General features: G+C 44.1%; 1 protein-coding gene across 6 annotated transcripts in view; it reads left to right on the top strand.

The window, feature by feature from the left end:
- Positions 1–25,225, top strand: part of ASAP1 (ArfGAP with SH3 domain, ankyrin repeat and PH domain 1) — a 1,537,410-nt gene that overhangs the window by 842,458 nt on the left and 669,727 nt on the right. For all 6 annotated transcript variants that reach the window (XM_069220757.1, XM_069220758.1, XM_069220756.1 and 3 more), the window contains 2 exons: positions 2,763–2,850; positions 19,394–19,442. In XM_069220757.1, the coding sequence (XP_069076858.1) occupies positions 2,763–2,850; positions 19,394–19,442 (137 nt within the window). The remainder of the gene's footprint in view (positions 1–2,762; positions 2,851–19,393; positions 19,443–25,225) is intronic.

Here is a 25,225-nt window from a genome sequence, read left to right as displayed (position 1 = left end):
TCACTCGCTATGTGTGGGCCTGAATGATGTGTGGCAAAACTGTCACCCTAAAACAATGTGGTACACCTTCTTTTCAGGGGCACATACATCATTTGATCTCATTAAGCATTTTTAATACCAATTTAAGATTGTCCCACATCACAGGTCATCATACCAGGGACCTGCCTGAATTCGCTGCAGTCGAAATACAATTTATAAGTAAACCTATATGTAAAGTGGGATACTGGAGATTAAGCCCTTGGTGGCTACTAAGGACTGAGGTTAGAGACACCTTGAAGGACTTTAGAGCGCACTGCTTGGAAGTAAACAGTGGGTCGGTAGACCTAGGTAGTTATGAGAGGGGACGTCATAAGCAGGGTCACACACAAAAAAGAGAAACATACAGATAGGCTACATGGACTAGAGAAAGCGATCATATTGGCTAACGTTAATATGGACTTGATAAAAACAAAGGTAACCTGTACAAACTCCACCAGCACAAATACATCATAAACAGCTAAAAATACAGGAAGCACTGAAGGGGCATGGCATCACAAAGCAGATTGTATGAGCAGGGAGACAAAACTGGCAAACTCATTCACTGACTAAGTTAAAGAGAATGAGACCTGACAAATAAGTCACATTAGAGACTGAAACGGAGGGCTATTAAAGGAAACAAATTATATTGCAAATGACTTTGCTAGATATTATGTGTTGGTATATGGTCCTACTGCATTGTGTCCTGTGCAACAACTTCAGGATTATGTAGATTCAACCCAACTCCTGGCTCTGTTAATCAACAAATCTAGATTATACAAATCCGACACACAGGAAGACATTGCAGAGGCTCTCCAGTAACTTAATCTGGTACCAGTTGCCCAGATGGATTCCTGGGAGAAAATCTTTATTGCTGTACCTGTCATCTCTTCAAAGAAGTGGAGAAAGGTGGAATAGTCCCACTGGACCTGTAGAAACGTACATAGTTGTGAACTTGTGATACTGAAACTTAACCTTCCTGATAAATGTGATTAATTCTTATAGACTAAGGGACACCCCAGAGTCTCATTTGTTAAATGTTGTAAATCTACATATGTAGATGGACTGGGCAGGATAGAGCCCAGCTCCTGTTGAGAAACAGCTCACTTACTGGTAGAAAAGGAGTAGATACATGCCAAAGAGGACTGTCTTTACAAGGAATGTAGTATTTCCTGGAAGTATGAAATACCTGGCGGATTTAAGGTAGGAATTTGTACTATTGAATTACCAGTTCTTTCAAAATCTCCAGTTGAGCCATGCCATTACGCTGTATCTGAGGAAAGATAAGGAAATCCCTGTCCTCGATCCATTGGAGGCTAGAATAACAATGTCACTGCTCTCTCAAAATTTTAAATAATGTATTTATTTACAAATCTCTTATGTTCAACAGCCCAGATAACTTTGCGTAGCTTGAGGAAACCTGGGGTAAAGGCATTTTGCCAAAAAAAGGTGAAGAGTGGATGTTCATTCTCCTGGCATCTTGAGAGGTGGCGATATTAAGTAGATATCTTCTCAAATTTTCTTGGACTTGCATTTGCCTGAGGCAAGAGAGACATAGCTCAAAACTGGAGAAGCCCCCTCGAACCTCCAATAAAAGCCACTCACTCCCGAGTATCACTACATGAAAGAGAGAGCCAGACATATGCCAAACCCTTGAAATCCCAATATTTGATTGTAGGGAATGTCCTCAGAAGGATCAAAGGATAAGGCAGAGCAGGGCCTCGTGTAGGGAAAGATGGGTAGACAGCAAAACAAGATATATTGCCTTGAGTTAGTAGAATACAAGAGGGGATACTGGAAAATATATGCTGAATTGTAGATGTGGTGTAAAGATTTGGAGATCATGTGGGCTTGAGTGGAGCAGATGCTCTTAATCTCTTTAATGATGTATCATGATTTCTGATAATTACATGAGTATCTGGTTAAGTTTGTTACTGTGATGAAAAGCAAAAATAAGAGTTACAAATGTGTTTCTGTGGTCACTCAGTTGGTTAGCTTCAGGCTGACTCACTCCATCCCCCTTATTCAAATACTTTCCTAGAGGATGCTTAGTGACTTGCCATCTTTCTTCCGAAGATTAAATGTGGGGCTCACTCACCTAAAGGGAAGGCTACAGCTCCCTCTTGGACTGTTCCATTCAAGAATATCTTTTAGTCTGCTATGTAAACTTCGGCCCACACTGTCCCTGATCACTACTGCTTTGATTCACAGGTTCTAGGGGAGGATCATTTTGCCCTTTGGTCCTGAATCAAAAGGTGGGAAATGTGCCAGAATACGTTTCCAGCAGAAGAATAATTTACTTGTAGTTTTGTAAAGCTCTTTCTGGTGGGTAATCTATCTACCACCAAATTCCTCACAGCCTGCCCACCTTCCCATTCTGTAATTTACTTTTTGGAAGTTAATACGTTTCAAAGTTAGACATTGCTCACTACCTGTCTCACTCCAGTAATTCTGGTCTCATCTCTGCATCTGGTAGTAATGGTGTGGGGAAAAAAATGAAAACTTGGGTTAGCGTTCAGGGGTAGTAACTATTTATAGCTTCTACCAACACATGAGATCTATAGAAGGTTTTCTGGGTCCCTTCTGGTGCCTTGGAGGGTTTAAAAAGTGAGAAATATGCAGGTACATACAGTATTCACAAGAAAAAGCTTTAATCAGGGCAAATGTAATTTAAAAAAATAAAATAATGTATAACCTTATCAGTGCTGCTCATATTCTCACCTGCATATGTTTTGTTTTAATTTTAGTCCAACAGACAACCTGCCAAATTGAATTTATTGACCTGTCAAGTGAAACCAAATGCAGAGGAGAAAAAGAGCTTTGACTTGATATCACGTATGTGAAGTTTTTATATGTATTAGTAATGTATAACTTTCTGATGTTAACAGCCTACAATATCATGGTGCTTTAACATAGGCCAAAATTCATAATTGTTAACCTGGGATAAATGTGTTAATTATATGGATGTCTACTTTAATATTAAGCCCCATTTGGCAAATTCAGGATGCATTTTCGAAATTGTTTTTCTCAAATAAACTGATTTTCATGGTGAGGTAGTATTTTAGTACTTCAGTTATCTTTCTTTTATTGAAATGAAACAGTTACTGAGGGTAATAAAAGAATCCATGGCTTGGTGAAGAAATTCAGATGCCAGCAAAGACACTCTTGGGTTCATAACTTTAGAATAATTAATTTAAAATAACCATATGGTCTTTCTTTCTCCAAATAATTTTGTATCCTTCCGTTTAAAAAAACCATAAGTGGTTTACAGCTGTGAAACAAACGATAGGGAAGCCTCAATCTTTTGTTTTACATAGTTAGTAGAGCCTACTTTGACTCAGAGCTATTTTAAGTTCCTTCCTGTTTTTACTGACCTGTTGGAGACTAACCTGGAATATCAGCATATGTTGAAATGTTATTTTTGCTTTGAGTTGATTATAATACTCTGTATTTCATTTAAGAGCTTTTACACATATTTTCACAAGTTTTGTTCCTGAATAAGTACCATTTTTCATGTGACCATCTGTTATGGGTGGCCTCGAGTGTGGTCAGGGTGAGAATGGACTTGAGAATTAGCAAGTCAATCTTGTTCAGCCTGCTGCCTTTCCGCTTGCCATTGTTTTGTGCAGTGCTTGGCCTGGAATACCCTTTTCCATGCCCCCTTACAAACATATGCCCAGACAAACACATTTGTAAAGTCTTATTCAGCCGTGGTATCTGGAATACGGCCTTAACCTCTGTTGTGTAGCCTTCTATCTGTTTTGCTATGCTGCATTTCAGACAGTGCTGTGGTCACTGGCAGTAGTTTCAATGCTGTCTAATGTGTTGCCCTCTTAATCTCAAAGGTTTCTCTTTAGCAGTGAATAGCTTTCAGACTCCTAACATTCAGAGGATGACTTTCCATACATTGCAACAAGGAAGCTGCTCTACTACTTATAAAACCCTGACCCAGAATCAGGTTGTCTACGAACCATTTAGTACAGGATGCCCCTCGAACATGCAGTTCACTAAGGGCAATGGAGGCGGCCCCCTTCCACCAAGTGGGCGACTTTACGCACCGGCCCAAAAGGCCGGCTATTCCAGGCCAACCAAGGCTTAACAGCACTTCGGTATTGTTACAGTTTGGGGGAAATTTGACTCAGAGGCGTTCAGTCATAATCCCACAGATGGTAGCTTCACCTCATTTGCACCTCAGCCAAGCACAAAAACCAAATGTCTGAGCCTGCGGTTCCTCTCGTACTGAGCACGGGGAGCCTTGATTTCACTTAGCTTGGGTGGGACTAAGTTCCCCAGCCTCCATTGCTGATTCTACCAGATGGGTTGCCCACTTGCCATACTCAGTGCTATAAGTGCCCTGCAATCCCCACAGTGTGAGAAACTTGATTTCATTGGCCGGGGTGGCACTCCGTCCACCAACCTCTATTGCTGCTTTCACCACAAAGGGTGCCCCCACACGCTGAACTCAGCGCTATAAGTGCCCTGTAGACCCCGCAGTGCGGGCCATGGCCCGACGCATGCCGAGGCCAAAACCGGGCCCAGAGGAAGCCGGGCCTGGCCACCCCTGTTGGTCCTGGGTCCCCTGTTGCCATGAACAAGGTACAGGCTCCTTTATCCTTACCTTATTTGCCTCTGTCTACAATGGGGCAGGGGAAAGCAAAATTGACAGAAATAAACACAGCAGTCAAACCGACTGCTACAATCACAAACTATTTGAACACTGTCATGGGTGTCTTGACTTCAGAAGTTGTCTGTGGAAAAAAGGCTATGCGCCGTTCGCGCCAATCGCATCCACCGTCCATAAAACCTAAAGTAATAGTTTGTAACGTTGAACCTCAAAAACTCAATCATGCATCCTCCCACCCCCACAAAATGAGGAATAGAATAAGGAACTGTGACAAATCAAAAACAGAGTCAAACCCAGGTACTCAGCAGCCTAGAACACAGCTCATCAGCCACAAGGTTAGGGAACCCCAATATGGATAAAGGGAGCATGGCTAAAGGCAAGCATGGCAATGGAGGTTCTAAAGATTGCCCACAGACAAGCTATGAGACCTATGGTCTGCTTTTGTACGCATGGTTGAAAAAATTACGGTACACTTTTGTCAGAAAGTAGACAATAAACTGAGGATCATAGTCTAATCTGTTACATTGTTGAGCAACCGGATAGTTCTTGTCAATAAAGAGGAACTTGGAGAGAGACACAGTATGGTCATACCCCCGTGTCCATCAAAGGATTTAACCACAGACGCAACCCAAGGAAGAAAGACTCAGTTGGTGGGATCAAATAACAATGACATTGATTTTCGATGATCAAAATCCCTCTGACCCTATATTTGTGGCCTACAAATTACAATGTAGCAATGATACCTTAAACCTTCTCCCCGATTGCACACCTTAAGTCATTGTTTTAGAAGATGTACCAGGGATAAGACCTGAGCAGAAGGACTTCTTATCCCCTAAAACACAAAGTTGTACATTGAATAAACGTGAAATGACCGTCATAACCAGATTCTATTAGGTAGAAGGGTGGGATGGATTGGGCCACACAAAAAAGGTTCAAATGGTGATTGCGTGATAGTAAACTTTAAAGAACTTCCCATTAGTGAGATCTTTGCTACAAAATTAATGCAACCTAAATTCAGATAAGGCTGGTATGCAGGTATGCCCCCTAGGATATTTTTACAGACCGCTCAACCTTCCATGCTTTGATTCCTGGCAGTCAGACAGGGGCTGTGATATTCAGAGGGGTCATGGAAGTGGTAACAATGTCCCACATTGAATCGTTTCACTCCCATTGAGGGGTTAAGTTCAAATAGCTGACAGCCATGCACTACCCATGTCGCACAGCAAACCCCACTTCTGCCATCCCCTGATGTTGCTTTAAACCAGGTCACCCACATTAGAGTTAGCCAAAGTGATCCAACTCACTTTTCTTCAAAGGGTATTTATTTTACATCTCAAATGCCCGTTCTAACTTATTCATGACTATTGGCTCTCTTTGTGAGAAAGTTCAACATCATTTGTTGCCAGGAGACATGGATGAGGGAAGAATTTTTACATTGATGGTTATAACTGCTTTTTCCAAGATGCAACCCCCTCTAACGCAGGTAGAGCGAAAGGGGGCTTGGTATGTTTTATACCTGTTCGTTCAACGATAATCCGTGTGAATAAGGTGTGGTCCACACGTTCTTCTTAGTTATTCTTCTTACCCTTGAGACTCCTTTTAACATTTGGTTGATGAATTTCTATTATATCATTTTCAATCATAGTGGTGAGGGGGTGGCAATGAACAAGTTTGAAGAGTTCATAGAAGACTTTTACAAATCAAGCTCACGTCAGATTTTTGATATGGGCGGGGGATTTCCATGCAACAGTTTGTAAATTCACTGGACAGCGCATTTGTGGTTTGATGGATTAGGGTAATAATGAAATGAGCCACTTTTTTTTTACTCTCTGTATGACGACTCCTTAAATAAGTTAATTTGAAAAATAGACTTGGTGTTTCTGAATGAAATGGGCACGTTGGATACACCAACCTATTCTGGCAGTGTGATTGGAAGTACAGTCGATTTTATAATTGTGTAATCTTAACTGCATCCTGTTTTTAAAAGTTTTGAAATTATAAGCAAATGTTGTAACAGTCATAATTTACCACCATCCTGAATATAACTACCAACAAGTCAGACTCAAATGGGAATCTTACAAACAGGGGTTCACCAGAAGCACTCATTACCAAACCTGTCAGTATAAACAAGGTGTATTTTTTAATATGCCTCTCATTGGGACTACATCCACACAGTATGTATCTAAGTTTAATAAAATTTGTCCTCGGATTTGCTAACATTGAAATTAACTGGAGCAGCATTAAAACCTTTCCGGTGGTTTGATGCTGTCTATGCGGCTGCACATAAACCGCTACAGGCCGCACTTCATTCTAATCTCATAATCCCTTTAGAGATAAAGCAAGCCTGTTGAATTTACGAAGATGTATTGGAGAGGCGTAAGACCAAGATAAGTTCGAAAGCTTGGGAGGATTTGGTGGAAACAGGAAGAGCGAGGGACCTCATGACATTATGGGAGGTAGTAAATTGCCCATTCTTTGTGGACCGGACTCTGGTACTCCTACAATGAAGTCCCTAATACTCACCAGTATCAGGGGACAGCACTATACAGATTTATTTCCGACTGTAAAGACAGAACCCGGTCCGAAGAACTCGCTGTCTTTTCAAGATCCTGGGGCAGTGTAGAAGGTTTTTGAAGTAAAGTTGAAAAAGTCTATCTGAGAAGCCTTCAAAAGTGTTGTATTAGTTTGTTAGGTAGGCCTTAATTGCCATTTGAGGATTTTCCCTATGAGTTGTAAACAATTGATATGAAAAATATCAATTTGCAGCTCTTCTAATAGAATTGGTATTTGATGTTGCTCCTACTGGTACATTTTGTTACAAAAAGCCCTTAATGGGTTGAAATATTAATCTTCCAATCAAATGCTGCAAATTTAGGGTTTTCTACATGAGTCCTCAGGTATTGTCAGCGTAAAATTCCTATTGGACAGGACACAGAAGTGGACAGACGTGCTCATGCCCTCCTCTCATGTTCCTTGCCACTCCTGTTCTGCAGCTCATTGTAGCTGTGTATTTGCCCTGCTTTGAATATTTTTTCCTGAATTCTGCATCTCCCTAAATGGAATTAGATGCTTGACTTCAGAAGAGAATGTGCAACAGAAGATTGATGTCAGACTGTGCTGCCTTTGGCGATATGTTGCACTGGAGCAGAGTTAAAAAGGTGTTGTTTGGTGCAGCCACCTCATGAGAAAGTGACTTGGAGGATGATGCTGTCAGATAAGAGTTTAATGTAATTGTAAGAGAGGGGCTACTCTGAGTTAGGCAATTGATTTCTACAACTCTTTCCTTCATTTTGATATACTTAGCTGCCTTTTAAGAACATCTAATTAAGAACTAAGTGCCAACAATAAGGGATGTTTTTATTAATATATTGTCTTTAACTCGCAGTATTATTTAAGGTGTGCCCAAGCTGTCGTTTATCCAATAGGTTTGCAGCAGGCCACGTTCTTTTATATATGTTATCTCGATTTGCCTTGTGCCTTTTGCGCTGAATTCGTTATTATTTTAGTCTTTTTTTATATCACTGACATCCTTATGTATGTCCCTTTAATCTAAGCTGAGGTCTTGCTTTTACACATGCATTTACACTTTACCTGTAGGAAGTCCCTAACTAGTGATGGCTGCACATATCGCCTGCAAAGAAGCAGCTGCGATTTTGTTTCTAGACTGATTGACCGGAGCTCTACCTTAGCTGCGTGATTAATGATTATGCAAGCTGATCATCCAAGGTGACCCAGGGCACCCTATAGAATGCATCCTGGTGAAGGAAGAAAATTACTGTTGCTGGCGTCCTTGAATAGTGTAAAGTGCACTTACAGCATGCAGACTATTTCATTGCCAGTGAACAAATAAATATCTGTTGCGTACAAGAACTCTCATAGTGACTCTGTAGTTCCACATGCTTGAGATCTACTTCTTGTAGGAAGCTGGCCTGGTGTGTGGTGTGTGGTGAGCACCTATGGTGTTATCACCTTATACCAGGTCCAGGTATACCCTATTAGTGAAGTGTAGGCAGTGTCTAGGAACCAGGGCTCTCTAGAGGTGCATGAGCAATTAAAAAAAAAAAAACATATCTAGGAGCTTATGCAATACCACAATAGTCACACAGTAACTTATCACATAAAAAGTACCACACAGTGTTAAAAAAAATAAAGGTACTTTATTATAGTAACACTAATACTAGAATACTGAATAGGCAATCCCCCAAGTGGAGGTAAGTAAACACACTATTATATACACATTAGCAATCAGTACATAGCATAGAAAGCAATGAGCATTTCTAAAAGCAATATCAAATAGTGAGGGCCCTAGGGAGGGGCCAAACCAAACTTAAAAAAGTGGAATGTGTAAGGCAGTCCCCCACCCAAGGAAGTGGAATCAGTAGAAGGGAGCTGGGAGAATTAAGAACCCCAAGAGCAAAATACTTTGGAAAAGGATTATGCATGACCCAACCAAGACTGGAAGAACCCAAAGGTGGATCCTGACAGAAGAGGACCTGCAAAGGAAAGGGACCAAGTCCAGTTTGCGTTGGAGTGTCCGGTGGTGGCAGGAGCCACTACCCGCCCTTCTGTGGATGCAGGACCAGGTTGAGGGTGGACAAAGAAGGCCAGCAGTGCAACACTGGAGATGAAGAGCAGTCCCAGAAGTGATGCAAGTGGTGTCCCATGTCGGCGGTCGATATGCAATCGGTCAATGGTGCTGGAAAACCACCAGCAAGCCTCGGCAAATGCAAGAGACGGAGAATAAGGTTTGCCAGGCTGAAGAGGACCAGCAAGGTCCAGGGGACTCGACCCAAGGAGGGGAGTCCGGCGTGACCCTCAGCAGATGGGCACAAGAGTCGTAGTGAGACCCATTCAGCACACCTGAAGAGTCCCACGTTGATGGAGCACCAGGCAGGAGACTGTGCTTTGCAGGGAGGAGTGCTGGAGGCCAGGGATCCTCCTTTGGAAGAGGAGCAAACAAGCTGTGGTAGCTGCAAGAGTCACAGTGCACAGGGGTACTGTCCTGCAAGGAAAGGCAAGAGCTCACCTTGTTGGACAGCTGGTAGAAAGGACCAAGGGGACCACTCCAGACTACTACCTGTGATGCAGGAACCACTCAGTTCTGGAGAAGAGCAGATCAACGCAGCTAGTCGTCGTTGCAGTTGGTGCCTGCAGATGCAGGTGAGTGACTCGTTCACTCCAAGGGAGATTCCTTCTTACCTCTTGTGCAGGCTGAATACTCACCGCACTCCGAGGATGAACAGCCGGAGAAATGTTGCAGTTGCTAGAAGGAGCCAGAGAAACAATGTTGCAGAGCGGAGTCATCGCTGAAGTTGCAGATTGTCGGTTCCTGGAGGGTCCAGTTGCAGTCCCAGTGGCCAGAAGATGAAGTAAACGATGCAGAGGAGTCCTGCTGGAAACTTGCACGTGGAATCTTAGGACCCACCCGAGAGGGAGACCTTAAATAGCCCAGGAGGGGGAACAGGTCACCTAACAGGATGACCACTTATCAGGAGTGGTCTGTAACATCACCAACCTGACCTGGCCACTCAGACGCTCCCAGCAGCCTCTGCCCACCTTAGTTTCAAGATGGAAGAATCAAGTGGCTACCTGGAGGAGCTCTGGGCACCACCCCTAGGGTGGTGATGGACAGGGGAGTGTTCACTCCCCTTTCCTTTGCCCAGTTTTGTGCCAGAGCAGGAACCAGGGGTCCCTGGACTGGTGCAAACCGGTTTATGCAAGGAGTGCACCAAATGTGCCCTTCAAAATAAACCACTGGCCTGGGGAGACTACCTCTCCCCTGCCTTGTTTCACCTATTGCCAAGGTAGAGAGGGTGTGCCTCCCTCTCCCACAGGAAATCCTTTGTTCTGCCTGAGCTGGTCTAGCAGTAGGAGGGCAGAAACCTGTCTGAGGGGTGACAGCATCGCCGGCTGACTGTAAAACCCTGGGAGACTGGTAGGAGCAATACTGTGGGGGTCCTCGAAGGAGCCCCCAGAGTGCATGGAATCATACAACCAATACTGGCAACAGTATTGGGGTACAATTCCGACAAGTTTTAAACTAAAAATGGCCAGGTTCAGAGTTACCGTTACATAGGTGTACAGTACATGGGTAAAATAGGTTCCTTGCACTTGCAAAGTCCAATGTAATGGAGCTGGAGTTTGTAGGGGCACTTCTGCTCATGCAGGGGTGCTCTCACACACAGGTACCAGCACCCTGCCCTGATGCAGTGCCTTTTAGTGAAAGGGTGCATGCACCTTTTCACACAGAATGCAATGGCAGGCCTGAGACACAATTTGCATGGTCTCCCATAGGTGTGACAATACACACTGCAGCCCATGGGCAACCCCTGGTGTCCCAATACTCTGGGTACCTACGTGCCATATACTAGGGACTTATATGGGAGCACCAGTATACCAATTGTTGGGTGTGCAAAGTCCTAAACAACCAAATTCACAGGGAGAGAGAACAATCACTGGGGTCCTGGTTAGCAGAGATGCCAGTGAAAACAGTCAAAGCATGCTGACAGCAGGCAGAAACTGGGGGTAACCATGCCAAAAAGAGGGTACTTTCCTACACGTCTGACATTTAGAAACAAGCTCCTTCTGGAAGGAGCTACTAATTGTGTCACTGATGATAATCAGCTTGAATATGAATCTCTAAAATCCACTGATCATACAAATGCTTACGGAGATGTCCTCATTCAAGGACAAAACACCAGTCCCCAAAGCAAGATCTTTTTAATTTGCAATTGTGTCAACTGAAGAGATACCACAAGGTTTGACCTTAAGTTTAAATGTAAGTACCACTGGTTTTGATGTAGTTGGCGGCTATAAGCATCTCCTACTTTAAAGCATGTCTGAAAATGTCAGTGTTTTATTTCTCCTTTGATTTGTGAGGGACTTTTCAATTCCCCCATTAAACATGTAGAGAAATTTTTTCCCCATTAAAAAAAAGACAAGTGTGTCTGCGTCTAACCAGGTTGTATTAATAAAATGAATAACATCCTGAGATGTCCTCTCTGGTCAACTCTCAAACGTTGTTCTTGGTTTCACAAGTTATTAGATTCTTAAAGATATTAATGATCAACTCTAAGTAGTAGCATACCATTACCCTACTGGATATTCTCATTATATCACACAGTGTTATAGTCGCAAGGAGGCTCCATTAAAATGGCTGAAAATCCAAATCTGGTTGCTGCTGCTCTTGCGGAAGATGAGGAACCCTGGCATCCATATTGGCAATTTGGGAGGGAGGGTTAGTTCAAAACTTGAACCCGGCACCAAGGATGTTGATAAGGAAACTGTAGTGTTGTTGTTTTACCTGTAAGACAGCGCACCTTTATTCAGAAATGATGTGGATATCGGGTAGTCCCTTCACAAATGCCACCCTGTGCATTAAACCCAAGAATAATGTCTGGTAATTTAGCAATCAACAGTAGGAAGAGAGGATAGGATCTCCAATTCTAAGGTAGTATAAAAGTCAATTTTATGAAATGACAAAGATAACATTTACCTCTAGGCAGACCTCAGATCAAGTAAACCGTTATACAGAAGGCTTCTGCATAAAAGGATATGTGATACCTGTTCCGTCCAGATTATCAGCTAATAGTCTATCAAATGACCAAACAAAAGTCAATAAAAACAATAATGGAAGGGCCTAAAAAGGTGAACTATTGGGGGGTTGAAACACCCCTTCAAAGTGACTGCAGTTTTGATGTTAATCCTGAATCTGTAAAAGTAATGGCGTTAAAAGAAAGCTTCAATATTACAGTGGATTTCTGATAATGAATACAACAAAAAAGATCCAGTCAGTCAAATGGAAGTTAATTACATTACATGGTTTGGTTATGGACAGCTCCAACTCAATCTTGCCAAGAGCAATCCAAACAATGACCTAACGTTTCTTTATAATGCAACATTGGCTCTGGACAGTCATTTAGATTCTCCTGATGCCTAAAATGTTTAATTTATTTATTTCGTTTTTACATTTTTGAGCAACACTGTAACTTGTTTTGCTCCTGGTACTATGGATGACCTAGTTCTGCTTTTTACTGAATTATGATCGTTTTTGTTTCTCAAGCAATAAAGTTTTCCATGGGTCACCTACGCTCCTGATTATTGATTTCTGTTTCTCATGCTGCTGGGTGAGGGAAACAGAGAATGTGTTTATGTACCTTCTGTAATTTTGTCAGTGTGACTCCCTATAGCAGGATCAATAAAGGATGCATATTTTATACCTATGATGAAGGACGCCCTAGCAACCAAAGAGCATTGTTTTCTTAATAAGTTATCTTATGAAATCCCAGATGTCAAATTTGATCATGAATAGAGTTTTTAATGTCAAAATATATTAGCCTTTCTGTTGGAGATCTGATGTGTATGATTCCAACCCAGACTCTAGAACTAAGTGAACAGCCTTTTTGAAGTCATTCAATTAAAAAAGGTGCTGTAAAATACTATTGTAAATGATAGGCTATAATAGGGAAATGTTTAGTGGAAGAACAAAGGGTGACATTCACTTTAAAGGCTCTCTTTGAGAAGTTCATTGTCAGTTGAGTATACATTAATGGGTGAAGGAGACCGTAAACCCCCTCTTAACGAACTGTTGGAATCGTGTTAGATTTTAGGACTACAACAATGTGTATCTGGTCCCATGGACCGGGATGGGCATACTTTAGACCCTATTTTTTCCCTGGATGTGTTGATTTCTATTAAAGACACAATACAATTACGTTGCACAAATCATGCCCTGGTGGCATTTCAGATAATCTTGAAGGAACCGTGCCCCCTCCCAACCCTCCTAGCCAACCAGTAAACCAACTAGGGCAGGAATGGCATGGTTTAAACTGAACAGGCTACGTAAGAAACCACCCTTTGACCTCACTAATATTGTTGAGCCTAATAACTCAGTGTAGGTCAGTTATGCAGCATATGAACAAAGGATTCTCAAATGGTTGTCACTTGAAGGTAGTCTCCTTGGTGGTTTAATAGTGCTTCTCGATAATCCTCATCTGTTTTTCTCAGTACACACTGTTTAATACCCATGGTGCTTTAACAGTGTATCTTTTTGGTGGCACACTTGTCTGTCCTTGGTAGACCGTGCACACTACTCCATGGTTTTAGGAGTGCCTCTGTAGTTTGTTCTGTTGCTTCTATGTAGACACAGTGTTAGCCATTTAATATTCCTTTAATAGTGACTAATGTGTTGCTCATCTATCACTCCTGGGCAAATCCCATTTAATAGCCCCTTGGCTTAACAGTGCCTGGGTTGCTGCTTCTAGTTCGACTCAATGTAAAATACTCTTTGGAGGTTTAATATTTCCTTTAATCTGTTGCTCATCTGTTTGTCCTGGGTAGGCTTCATGTGATCTCTTTAATAACCCTTGGTGGTTTAACAGTGCCTCCAAATCTTGCTGAGCTATAGTGCTCAGGTAGACAATGTCTAATTCCTTTGGTGATTTAACAGTAACAAATAGGCCACCGATTTGTTGTTCCTGGATAAATATCTTTTAATTCCTCTGGTGGCTAAACAGTGCCTTAAAAGTAATACTTCTTGGTGGTTTGACCTTTGCTCCAGTGGACAACTCACTGGTCACTCCTGGATTATGTTTTGGCTAGTTTTCTTTGGGGAGATGCAGTAAAGACAGAAATTTGGAATCAAGATGATCTGCAGATTTTGTAACGATAGGAAAGGAACTTTCATTCAGATTGCTTTCTACTGCAATTTCTTCATCAAAGAGAGAAGATAATACCTAAAACTCTCTTTTCTAGGACTGTAGTCTCAATTTTTCTGAGGCAATATCTGCATGTTTTATTGGTCTAGATCCTCCACCTGGAAGTAAATCTGTTAAATTTGCCAATACTATTAAAAATTAATTGATGCTGAGAATTATGTCCTTATTCTTGAGTGTATTGTTGAGGCTGCTATCCTGTGATTAAGAAAGTCTTTTACTTTTTCTATTAAGCCTGACAACACATCCCCAAAGGGGACATTCCATTCCCTTCATGATTCCTCTTCATTTATTTTGGAGGTATGAAGAGTCTGTGTGCCTCTACAGTAAGACACAATTTGATCTTTTACTGGTTGTCTGGGAAAAAACCTTCTCATGTCTGGCAGACCATAAGAAAATCACTTGATAAGATAGGCCAGTGCCTTGTAACTTAAAATGTCTGTTGCCACATTCTTCTCTAGATAAACTATAGGTCCATGGTTCTTCTTTTGAGGTGAACCCAACTTCCCCCTGCATCCCCACCAGACCAAGAGTCTTAATAGATGCTAAAGAAACTGCTTCTGGCACTCTCACCCTTCGCATTGTGAATGTCATGAGTTGCCTTGTCTGGTAGAGCTACAGCCTGTGGAGACGAGCAAGTGACCGTTGCCAGTTTGCCTGATTGCATAAAAAGCCTTTTTTTCAGATCTGGTCCTCAGTAGTTTGTGGCCTGGATTCCTAGGACATGATGGCTTGATCAGTGCACATGGCTGTCATCTTATGCCACCATTGCATGCTTAGGTACTTTCAGCTTGATTTTTGAGGCATGTGGAAGCAACTCTTGTGGGCCTGACTTAGATTGCGAGCTGCTCTTCATAGAGATTGATTCCTCCCTGAAATACCTAAAAATGTCAGCATCAGCACCTTGGTGTGCTCACCAGGTCTGGTCTCACTGGTGAAGACGTTTTTCCAGTAGTGCTGAAAATGCCAGGCTTATTTCAAGGTGCGATAATCCTCTGTGTCAATCTTCACAACTCGTACATTCTCCCCAACAAATGGATTGCTATTTTGGGTGTGGGAGTGGGTCAAAAGGATGCTATCACTAGCAACAGCTCAAGTTCCAGTTGGCACCATCTTCCTCTGGCTTAGTTGTGTCAGAACCTGTTGGATTCACTACTTCTACACCACAAGCTTGTTTGGGGGGTGGACGTTTAAAGAAAGGGAAAGGGGGCTAATGAGTCTTCTATTTCTCCAGTATCAACAAGTCTATCCCTATGGGTTATGTCTTACTCTTTCTGTCATCCACCACCATCCTTCCACCATGACGTGCTGAACAAGGAGGCATAGAGGTGGCGCCCTTAGTGGAAAGGACTTTACACTCTTTACATAGTCCCCAAGATTTTCAGAGACCCAAGACACTTTGTGCACCTTCATCTCTTGAATCTTTTTTATTCTGCAACACAAATTAAAAATGCAGTTCTTCATTGCTACGGTCCATGTATTTCTGCACTTGAATGTCTGGCTGGTGAAGATGAGGTTTCCTGCTTCAGAACATCCTGACCCTTCCTCATGACTTGATCCCATTAGTCCCATTTCATCATGACACATTTACCTTCATAGCTACAGTGCTAGACTCTACCTGTATGAAGGCTTTCCCTCTTCGGTATGGGATTATATTGTACAGAACATTCTATTGACCCTTTTTCTGCCTCCTGATATTCACTCTTCACCCTTACCCTTGCCCAGCAGGGTTCTGCTCTGGGCACTCTTAAGTGCTATCTTTCTGCTCTGCCCACCTACCTCTGCGAATGCCTTACCAACCCTCTTTATTCAAGTCTCCTATTGTAAATAGGTTTCTCAAAGGGCTTTGTACATATTTTTCCCCCTTCGCCCTTTATCTTGTCTCAGTGGGACCTTAATTTAGTTCTCACCTACCTCATGTGTGCTCCCTTTGAGCTGCTGCCTAATTGTCTCCTTTGGCTGTTTGCCATCAAGACAGACTTTTTAGAGGCAATAATAACTGACTGGAGGGTGAGTGAGCTGCAGTCTTTGTAATCCAAGCCTCCCTATCTAACTGCTTTTCCAGATAAGGTGGTGCTTTGCACCAGAGCCTCCTGATCCAGTCTGATGCCTGGGAAATTCAAAGGTGTGGAATCTGTAGCTACATATAGTATCTACCAGATAATGTGGTACCAAATGAAAGTAATGTGTTCTTTTTATATAAACTGCTTCAGTCCACAGCTTTTGCATTTCCTAACTATAGGAAGCTGGCTTTCTATATAGTGCACTAAAATGAAGTACATTGTGCGGAGAGTCCAGTGGATCCTCAGTTGGTTTTGCAGAGACAAAGGTAGATAGGACAAATGTTCCATTTTGTGGGAGTGTGGGCATGAGGTTAGGCTTATCAGAGGGTAGTGCTAAGCATTTGTTGTACTCACAGAGACAATAAATGAGACACCCTCAAAGAATAAATCCGAGATGTATTTAGAAAAATAATTCTTTTTATATATGTTTCAAACCCAAGAAGTTCGTAATCAGGTGAGTAGACTTTTAAGCATAAGTACTTTGAAGTTTCAGAAATCAACATTTAGTGCAGTTTTCAGAGTTCTCTCCATGTTATCCTATGGAGGAAAGAAAATTTTCAGCAAACACAGGGTTAACAACGAGTTCGAGCCCAGGAAGCAAAGGTAAGTACTGGACACTGATCAGAACCACACCAACAGGTCACACCGGGCAGTACTGGTGGCAGCGAGGTGCAGGGGTGTAGTACGGCATCGGGTGCCCAAAGTATTTCAGTGGATTTAGGCTGTAGGTTCTGGCTTGGGGGGTGGGGGGTAGCTAGGGTCATCCGACAGGTAAGTTGCAAACTTGGGCTGCTCGGGGACATAGGTGCACATTTGGTCCTTTTCTCCACTTTTCCAGAGGTGACGGATGTAGGGGTGTCTTTAGACGATGGGTTTTCTGGTCTGGGAGCACTCGTGGTCAGGGGTCCTGTGTGTTGAGGCTGCAGGCGTTGTCGAGGATTCCAGCAGGGGTGGGCTCAGGGTGAACTCAAGCTCAGAGGAGCCATGAGACATTGTTGGAACCAGTGATCCACTTCCGATGGGATCTCGGACAATGAGTGCAGTGGTTGCTGGAGGTGTCTGCGTGGTTTCCTGTCACCACAAGGCTGCAGGAGAGTTAGGCCTGCATGCAGAGGCTGCTGTCAACATGGAGGAGTACAAGAGGGGTGAAACCTGAGTAGACTCAGAATCTAGACAGCTGGGAAACTGGGCTGGCACCCTTGGTTGGCTTCACTTCGGGTCATAGTCATCAGGTGCAGAGGTCACTTCTGGTGTAAGTTCCTCGCTGTTCCAGGGACTGCAGGGTACTTTCTTCAAACTTTGTTGCAGAGCAGTTCTGCTGCTCACGGGAGTCTGTGTCTTTGTAGAAGGCAAGCAGTCCTCCTGGGTTTCTTGGGGACTCTGCTGCAGGATGAATAACCTTTTAGGCAGAGTCCGTCAAGGTCAAGGTCAAGAGGCAGGCCCGAGAGGCAGGTTCCAAGTCAGCTGCCTCCGCTTTTGCTCTTCTGCAGGGGTGACTCTTGTTTGCCCTTTGCTTTGTATGTGGCCTAGTTCTGAGTTCTAGAGTTCAGGGGTTCCACCTAAATACTCTATTTAGGGTCATTACAGGGAGTGCCAGGTGGTAGCCAATGGGCTGTCCACTTTTAGAGTGACTACCCCTTTTCTTTGACCACTTCCGCTGGGAAGCAGCAATAGCCATAAACCTAGTGGCCTAATTCCTTCCACACAAAATGGAGGAATTTAAAAGGTACTGTCTACTTCAGCTTGTCCACCTTGGGGTGGGATTGGCATGAAGTGGGCACACCTCTAATTTGCCTAATTTTCCTGTCTGTGCTGCCGCCAAAAGTTGGGCCAGGACAGGGAAGGTTGGTCATCTCCACATCTGGAGAGCCCTGGGTTGCATCAAAAAGGCTGCTAGGCCTTTGAAGCTTCCCGCCCCGGAAAGTCCATCCAGCCTGGGTGAGGTGCTAACACCCCCGCCCAGTGCAGGCTTTTGTCTCAGGCCCTCAAGTGTGCTGGCTCTTACCTTGGGGGACCAGAAACGCATCTGTGGTGGCTGAACTGGTCAGGACCAGTCAGTCAGCACACTGGTAGCTGGTAGGTTTTTAGGGGGCATCTCTAAGGTACCCTTTGTGTGCATTTATTAATTATGCCATCACTGGGGTCAGTGAGGGTTTATTATTCTGACCTGTTTGATACCAAAAATCCAAGGATCCAGAGAAGCCATCAGGTAGCTGGGGAACTTGTAATGACAAGTGCCCAGCACATGCATTTAAAATGGCTTCCCTGTTCACTTACTATGTCTCAGAATCAACAGAGATATAGCAGGGACATATCTGCTCAAGGATGTATGCCCTCACATGTGCATTGGTGCACCCTGCCTTGGGTGTGACTTATACTTGGCACAGCATTGGTAGGGGACCTGGCACACAGGTGAGTGACAGGTCGTATTTTGAATTTAGCCTGCACCAGCACATGCAGTCTGCAAGGGCAGTATTGTGTGGGTATGGTGAGGTGTCCCTTGGGGTGGCACAATGGGTGCGGCAGCCTTCAAGGCCCTTCCTTTGGTACTTCAGACCCTATGTACCGGGGGTACCCTTTACTTGGGACTTAAAGTGGTAGCTAAAGAGTTTGCCAGTTGTGCAAAACAACTGTGCAGTTTTTGGGAAAGAGATCTGACACTGGGGTCCTGGTCAACAGGGACCCAGTGCACGAACAGTCGCAGCCACATCAGAAATCAGGCAAAAAATCGAGGCTAACCATGTCAAAAAGGGTGCTTTCCTACACTAAATGTTGTAAATAGCATTTGTTTTATTCTTCACTTCAGTTGTGTTTTTGGTTGTGGTGCAGTGTCATCATTTTAGCTGTCCTTGAAATTTTGTACTGCATCAAAGTACTAACATTTTCTAACCATACTATAATTGTTCACATTTTGAAATGATGTTTAATGATGATCCAGTTTCATAATCAAAGAACAAACATTCCCTTCTTTCTTTCAGATAACCGAACTTACCACTTCCAGGCAGAGGATGAGCAGGATTACATTGCGTAAGCATGCCAAAATCATCCCAAATTATTTGCCGGCATATTGCCTTCTTCTCAGAGAAAACATTTATACTCCAATTTCTAAAGAATTACTGTCACCAGTAACTGTTGACGCCTTCAAATAAATGTGTCTCTTCGATTCTGTGTCCACCAGAACCATATTTTCTATCCAATCTGTTTATTAATAATTTTACATTTTTTACTTTAAGTAAACTGTTTCTTAGAGGGTTCCTTGTGATGTACCCATTCTAAAGTCATTTTGAATGTACTGTTAGCTTGATGTTTAACGTTTTTAAGACATTTGCTCATCCAAGTCAAATCAATAGGCCTTTATTTAACCTTAACAAAAGATCATAAAAGTACGAAATACAAACGAATCAGATATCAACATAATAACATATTAAAAAGATATAAAATAGAATAAATGAAACAAGCCAGCACATAAACTACAGTATTACAAGTTTAAAATCACATAACAACCTCCAAGTGAGATCGCTGGCAAATGATATATAGTACTAAACATAGGATCAATTAAAGCATAGTCTTATCAGTTATCCCTTGTAGGAAAGTAACCTCTTTCTTTGCATGGCTACCCCCATTCTCTGCCTGTTGTCAGTGTGTCTGACCCAAGTGATTATGCTCTCTCCCTTCTAACTTGGTAACTTGTACCATTTTCACCCCACTTTTGGCATACTGGTGCCCCCACGTAAGTCCCTAGTGTATGGTACCCTGGGGATCCCCATGGGCTGCAGCCTACATGAAAGGGTGCATGCACCCTTCTTCACTGCAGGTCACTGCTCCAGGTCACTGTAAGTTACCCCTATGGCAGGCTCTCCTAGCCCAGAGGGCAGGGTGGACGCACCCTTGTGTGGGTGCACCCCTGCACTAGCAGAGGTGCCCCCACGAACTCCAGTTCCATTTCCCTGTGGGCACACCATTTGTATGCATGTACTGGACATAGGTCACTACCTGTATCCAGCTACATAATGGTAACTCCAAACCTAGGCATGTTTGGTATCAAACATGTCAGAATCATACCACAACTCTGTTGCCAGTATTAGAAATATGATATCATGCACTCTGGGGGCTCAATAGAGGACCATTGCTCCTACCTTCCTTCTGGAGTTTTCCAGGAAGCCCAAACTGCTGCCATCCACTCAGACAGGTTTCTGCCTTCCTGCTGCTTGAACAGTTCAAGCCCAGGAAGGCAGAACAAATTATTTCCTTTGGGAGAGGGGGTTAACACCCTTTCCCTTTGGAAATAGGTGTTTCATGGCTTGGGAGGGGTAGCCTCCCCAAGCCACTCATATGCTTTGAAGGGCACATTTGGTGCCCTCCATGCATAATCCAGTCTACACCGTTTCAGGAACCTCCAATTCCTTCTCTGGCATGAAACTGGGCAGAGGAGAGGGGAGAGACCAATCCCCTGTCCATCACCACTGCAGGGGTGGTGTCCAGAGTTCCTCCAGAGGGTTCCTGGGTTCCGCCATCTTGAATCCAAGGTTGGCAGGGACCTCTGGAAGCATCTGAGTGGCCAGGCCAGGCAGGTGACGTCAGAGCCCCCTCCTGAAAAGTGGTCACCTGGCTAGGTGACCAATCCAATCCCCCTTTCAGGGCTATTTAGGGTCTCTTTCTTGGGTGTGTCCTCAGAGTCGGTTTGCAAGGTTCCAGCAGGACTCCTCTGCAACCTCGGCTTCGACTTCTGGCCACTAAAACTGCGGCTGGACCCTCCAGGAACCAACAATCTGCATCCACCACAAAGACTCTGTTTGCAACATTGTTCCATAGCTCCTGCCAGCTTCTGCAACATTTCCCCGGCTGTTCATCCTCTGAGGGCGGCAAATCTTAAGTTTGAACAAGAAGGAATCTCCCTTGGAGTCTCACTCTCCTGCAACCACAGGCACCAACTGCAACAACGACCGGCTGCGTGGATCTCCTCTCATCCTGAGCTGTGTGGATCCTGCATCACAGGTGGTGGTCTGGAGTAATCCTCTTGGCCCTCTCTGCCAGCTGTCCTACTTTGGTGGAGGTAAGCCCTTTCCTTCCCATGCATTACAGTTCCCCGTGCACTGTGTCTCTTGCAGCTGTCAAGGCTTATTTGCATCCTCTCCAAGGTATCTTTGGGCTCCGTGTAGCCCCAGCCTCAGCACTCCTTCCTTCGATGCACAGCCCTCTACGTGCGTCTCTTACGGAATGGGACCCTTTTCCAGTAGTGCTGCGTGGGCTCCTCTGTGACTCCTGGATTCCTCGTCCAGTGGGTCTCCAGTGGGGGCTGCCTCTTCTTCTGTGGACTCTCTGCCTTTCTTAGGGTCCCCGTTGGACTACCCCCGTGGGTTGAGTTCTCCTGGACGTTGCTGGACCCCCCGGCAGCTTCACTTTTGCTTCACCACGACTTCTGCCGTTGCCAAGGCTAGTTGGTGGCTTTCATACCACTGACCGACTGCAATCTTCCATTTGGCGTGGGACGTTGACTGCATCCTCCAGGAACTCTTCACCTGCTCCAGAGCTGCATTCCTGACCGTTTTAGTCTCACTGTCGACCAACTCCTGCATCCACAGCTGGGTAAGTAGTAGCTCCTACTCCTCCTGGACTCTTCTGTGACTTCTGGACTTCGTCCCCTTTTTCTACAGGTCGTCTTCTTCAGGAATCCACTGCTGGTTTCTTACAGTCTTGTCTGGGTATTGCATTTTCTTCTTTTCCTTCCTTCTGGGTGGTTTGGGGAAAATCTAGTAATTCACTCCTTTCCTCCTGGCCGCTAGGGGGCACTGTGGCACTTACCTTTGGGATTTCCTAGTGCCCCCAACTCCCCTCTACACATTCCACTTACCTAGGTGGGGGCCCTGTGTTCGTATTCTATTTTTTTAGTATATGGTTTAGGTTCTCCCTAGGGTCACGTGTCTAACCACATTTGCACTGTTCTCTATTTCTTTCTATGCCTATTGCTGATATCTACTGTACATAGTTAGTGTGTTTACTTACTTCCTATTGGAGGGTTGCCTGTCTAGTGTTTTGGTACTGTTACTGTAATAAAGACCCTTTATTTTCGTAACGCGTGAGTATTTTCTTTTATGTGTGTAGGTGCTGTGTGACCTCAGTGGTATTGCATGAGTTTTGCATGTCTCCTAGATAAGCCTTGGCTGCTCATCCACAGCTACCTCTAGAGAGCCTGGTTTCTAGACAATGCCTACACTGCACTAATAGGGGATACCTGGTATAAGGGGTAAGTACCTTAGGTACCCACAACACACCAGTCCAACTTCCTACATCCCTCCATAGATTTTGTGCTACAAATAGGCATTTTAAAAAAAAGAACCAACTCTAAAACAGACCTGCTGATTACTTAACAACTGTAATTACAAAATAGCCTCCCCGAACTTTTTTAAAGACCAGCGATTTCACTATTTGTTTGAGGCAAAGTTTGAAACATCTATGATAAAATTTGCAAAAGAAAGTAAAATGCAACAGCGACTGTACTGCTGTTCCATCACAGGGTTAGGGGGCAGCTTTGAATTCCACACCTTCTCCCTCCATAGTAAGCACAATGAACACCACACTCTGCCTGACCTAAAGAGGAAAGAAACAACCTTGCCCAGCGTGTGATTTTCCAAAATTAAATAAGGGCCAGGGTCTCCTGTTGGTATCTTAACAAAGTAATCACGTACAGAGTGCTGGTGTAAGGACATACCTCGGATGTCTGGGGCAGAGGACAGATCAGGAAGTCTGATGTCTGCTAGTGACTTATTGACATAATTTATCCAAGGAACGGTCATGCCCTGTCTTGATTAAGACAATTTCTAATGACCTCTCTATTAAAAGTAGCTTTACTGTTGGACCACGCACTCACCCATAGCAAGAGGGGGGCCAACTTGGTACAGCCAGAAACATGAATGAAATTGAGCTTGCAATGCAATATAAAATTTAAGCTGGAGGGTGGTTAGTTTATCAGTCGCCTGCGGATACTATTTTCCTCAACCTGTATGGGAGAAGTATTACAATAACCCCACCCCATAGGTGGCCGTGGGGACACATTGCATATGGTAGATTTTTAAATATGGGAAGCTGGTATTCCCACCCCCCTTGTGAGAGAGGTGTGATAGGGACCCTGCCGCCCTCCATAATTTAGTTTGTGCTGTATTCACCTGCGGTTGCCAAGAATTATTGGCATCAAAGATAATACACAGTAGCAGTAATTTAGCACCGAGTTCAGATGTTTCTTATTTACCTTTAAAGATGACAAAGGTTTCCGATCCGGCCCACAAGCCATTATATGGGATTTCTCGAAATTGGTCTTCATGTCAAGGTTACCCATAAATGCTACATAAAATCGACCAGGGAGCGCAAAGTACAGGGTGCCCTTGCCAATAACACCTCATCATTGGTGTATAATAATCCTGGCGCATGGGAGTTGGTGACATCCCTGGTTGAGTTGGATAATTGGGTACAAAGGCCATTGATGTAAATGACAAATAGGGGTGCCAAAATGCACCCCTGATGCACCCCACTCACTAAAGAAAAACATAAAGTTCACCTGCCTCTCCTTTACCGCACCCTAGCTTCCTGGTTTTCATGCAAGGAATGTAAGAAATCGATAAGGGAGACCACAAGACACAAGTTAAGCTGCATCATCCACAATTTGCTTCTGTTCATCTGCCCGAAAGCTGATGACCGGTCCTTAGATTCCAGGTACAGAGAGCACCACCTAGCTATTGTACATTGATTAATAATTAGATGTAAGTTCAGGCACTGCTCAACTGTACCTAGCCTGGGGCATGTACTCATTGATCACGATATCCCATTCCACATGTGATGAATGAACTATATTGATAGAGACATCTAGTTGCAGATTCCTTACCTAGAATTTCCCCAGGTGGCAGTCTGGATCCGGAGATTTTTTTATTAGCAGTACCCCTGCACTCCGTTAGGTGCCGTTGATCGGCTCTGCGTCAGTTGTTGGCTTCGTCTGTGCCAGATATGACATCTCGGGTCCTATATAGGTGCCACCCCAGTGTGCTGATGTCAATTCTTTTCTTTCCGTGCCAGCCAGCGCTGATCTGAAGAGAGAGCTACCCCTCAGTCACTTTTTGACTGGTCTTTTTTTCTACTTTTGTCAAAGTTTTTGTTGAGTATTTCTACTCCTGGTGTGTTGAGGGATGTCAGTGCATAAGACTGGGTGCTAGCCCTGTGGATCCTGTCATTGAGTGATGTCTGTGACGGATCCGCACCTCTTATGCCCTTGGTGTCTGGAGCGCAACCATGACCCAAAGTCGTGCTCCAAGTGTTGACCATGCATCTGAAGGCTTTGGGGGAGCAGTCCCTAAAGCTGAATGCAGCCTGGTGCTCAGCTCCACGTAAGTCCCATCCTTGGTCGAGAGGAAGGTTTCTAGATCGGTTGCGGAGCCCCACTCCTTATTCATCGTCCCACTCCAAGTCCTCGGGACGATTGGCTAAGTTGAGGCATAAGAAGAAGTCGAAGAAATCGAAACGTTCTTCAACTTATTCTTGTCTGTCGGCAGACAAGACGAGGGAGCGGGAGCACCGTTGATGTAGGCCTCCCTCCGCAGAGCCCACTTCTGGGTCCACTCCACACCTCTCCAAATTTCTGAGAGCCAGATCGATCCCGCCGAAAGAAGTTTTATAAAGCCATGTGCCTCACTTTGGGCAATCCTACTCCTCTGGCATGCCTTTTGGGCCCCACGGAGTCAGAGGGTCCCCTTCGGGTTCTGACGCCGGTCGTACCTCCTCGACCTTCCCCATGCCCATCTTCACTGCTGACCCCGACAGAGAGC

Source organism: Pleurodeles waltl, chromosome 2_2, assembly GCF_031143425.1.
Source record: "Pleurodeles waltl isolate 20211129_DDA chromosome 2_2, aPleWal1.hap1.20221129, whole genome shotgun sequence".
Lineage (NCBI taxonomy): Eukaryota > Metazoa > Chordata > Amphibia > Caudata > Salamandridae > Pleurodeles > Pleurodeles waltl.
Note: the sequence above shows the minus strand (reverse complement) of the source record. Positions and strands in the feature narration are given on the sequence as shown.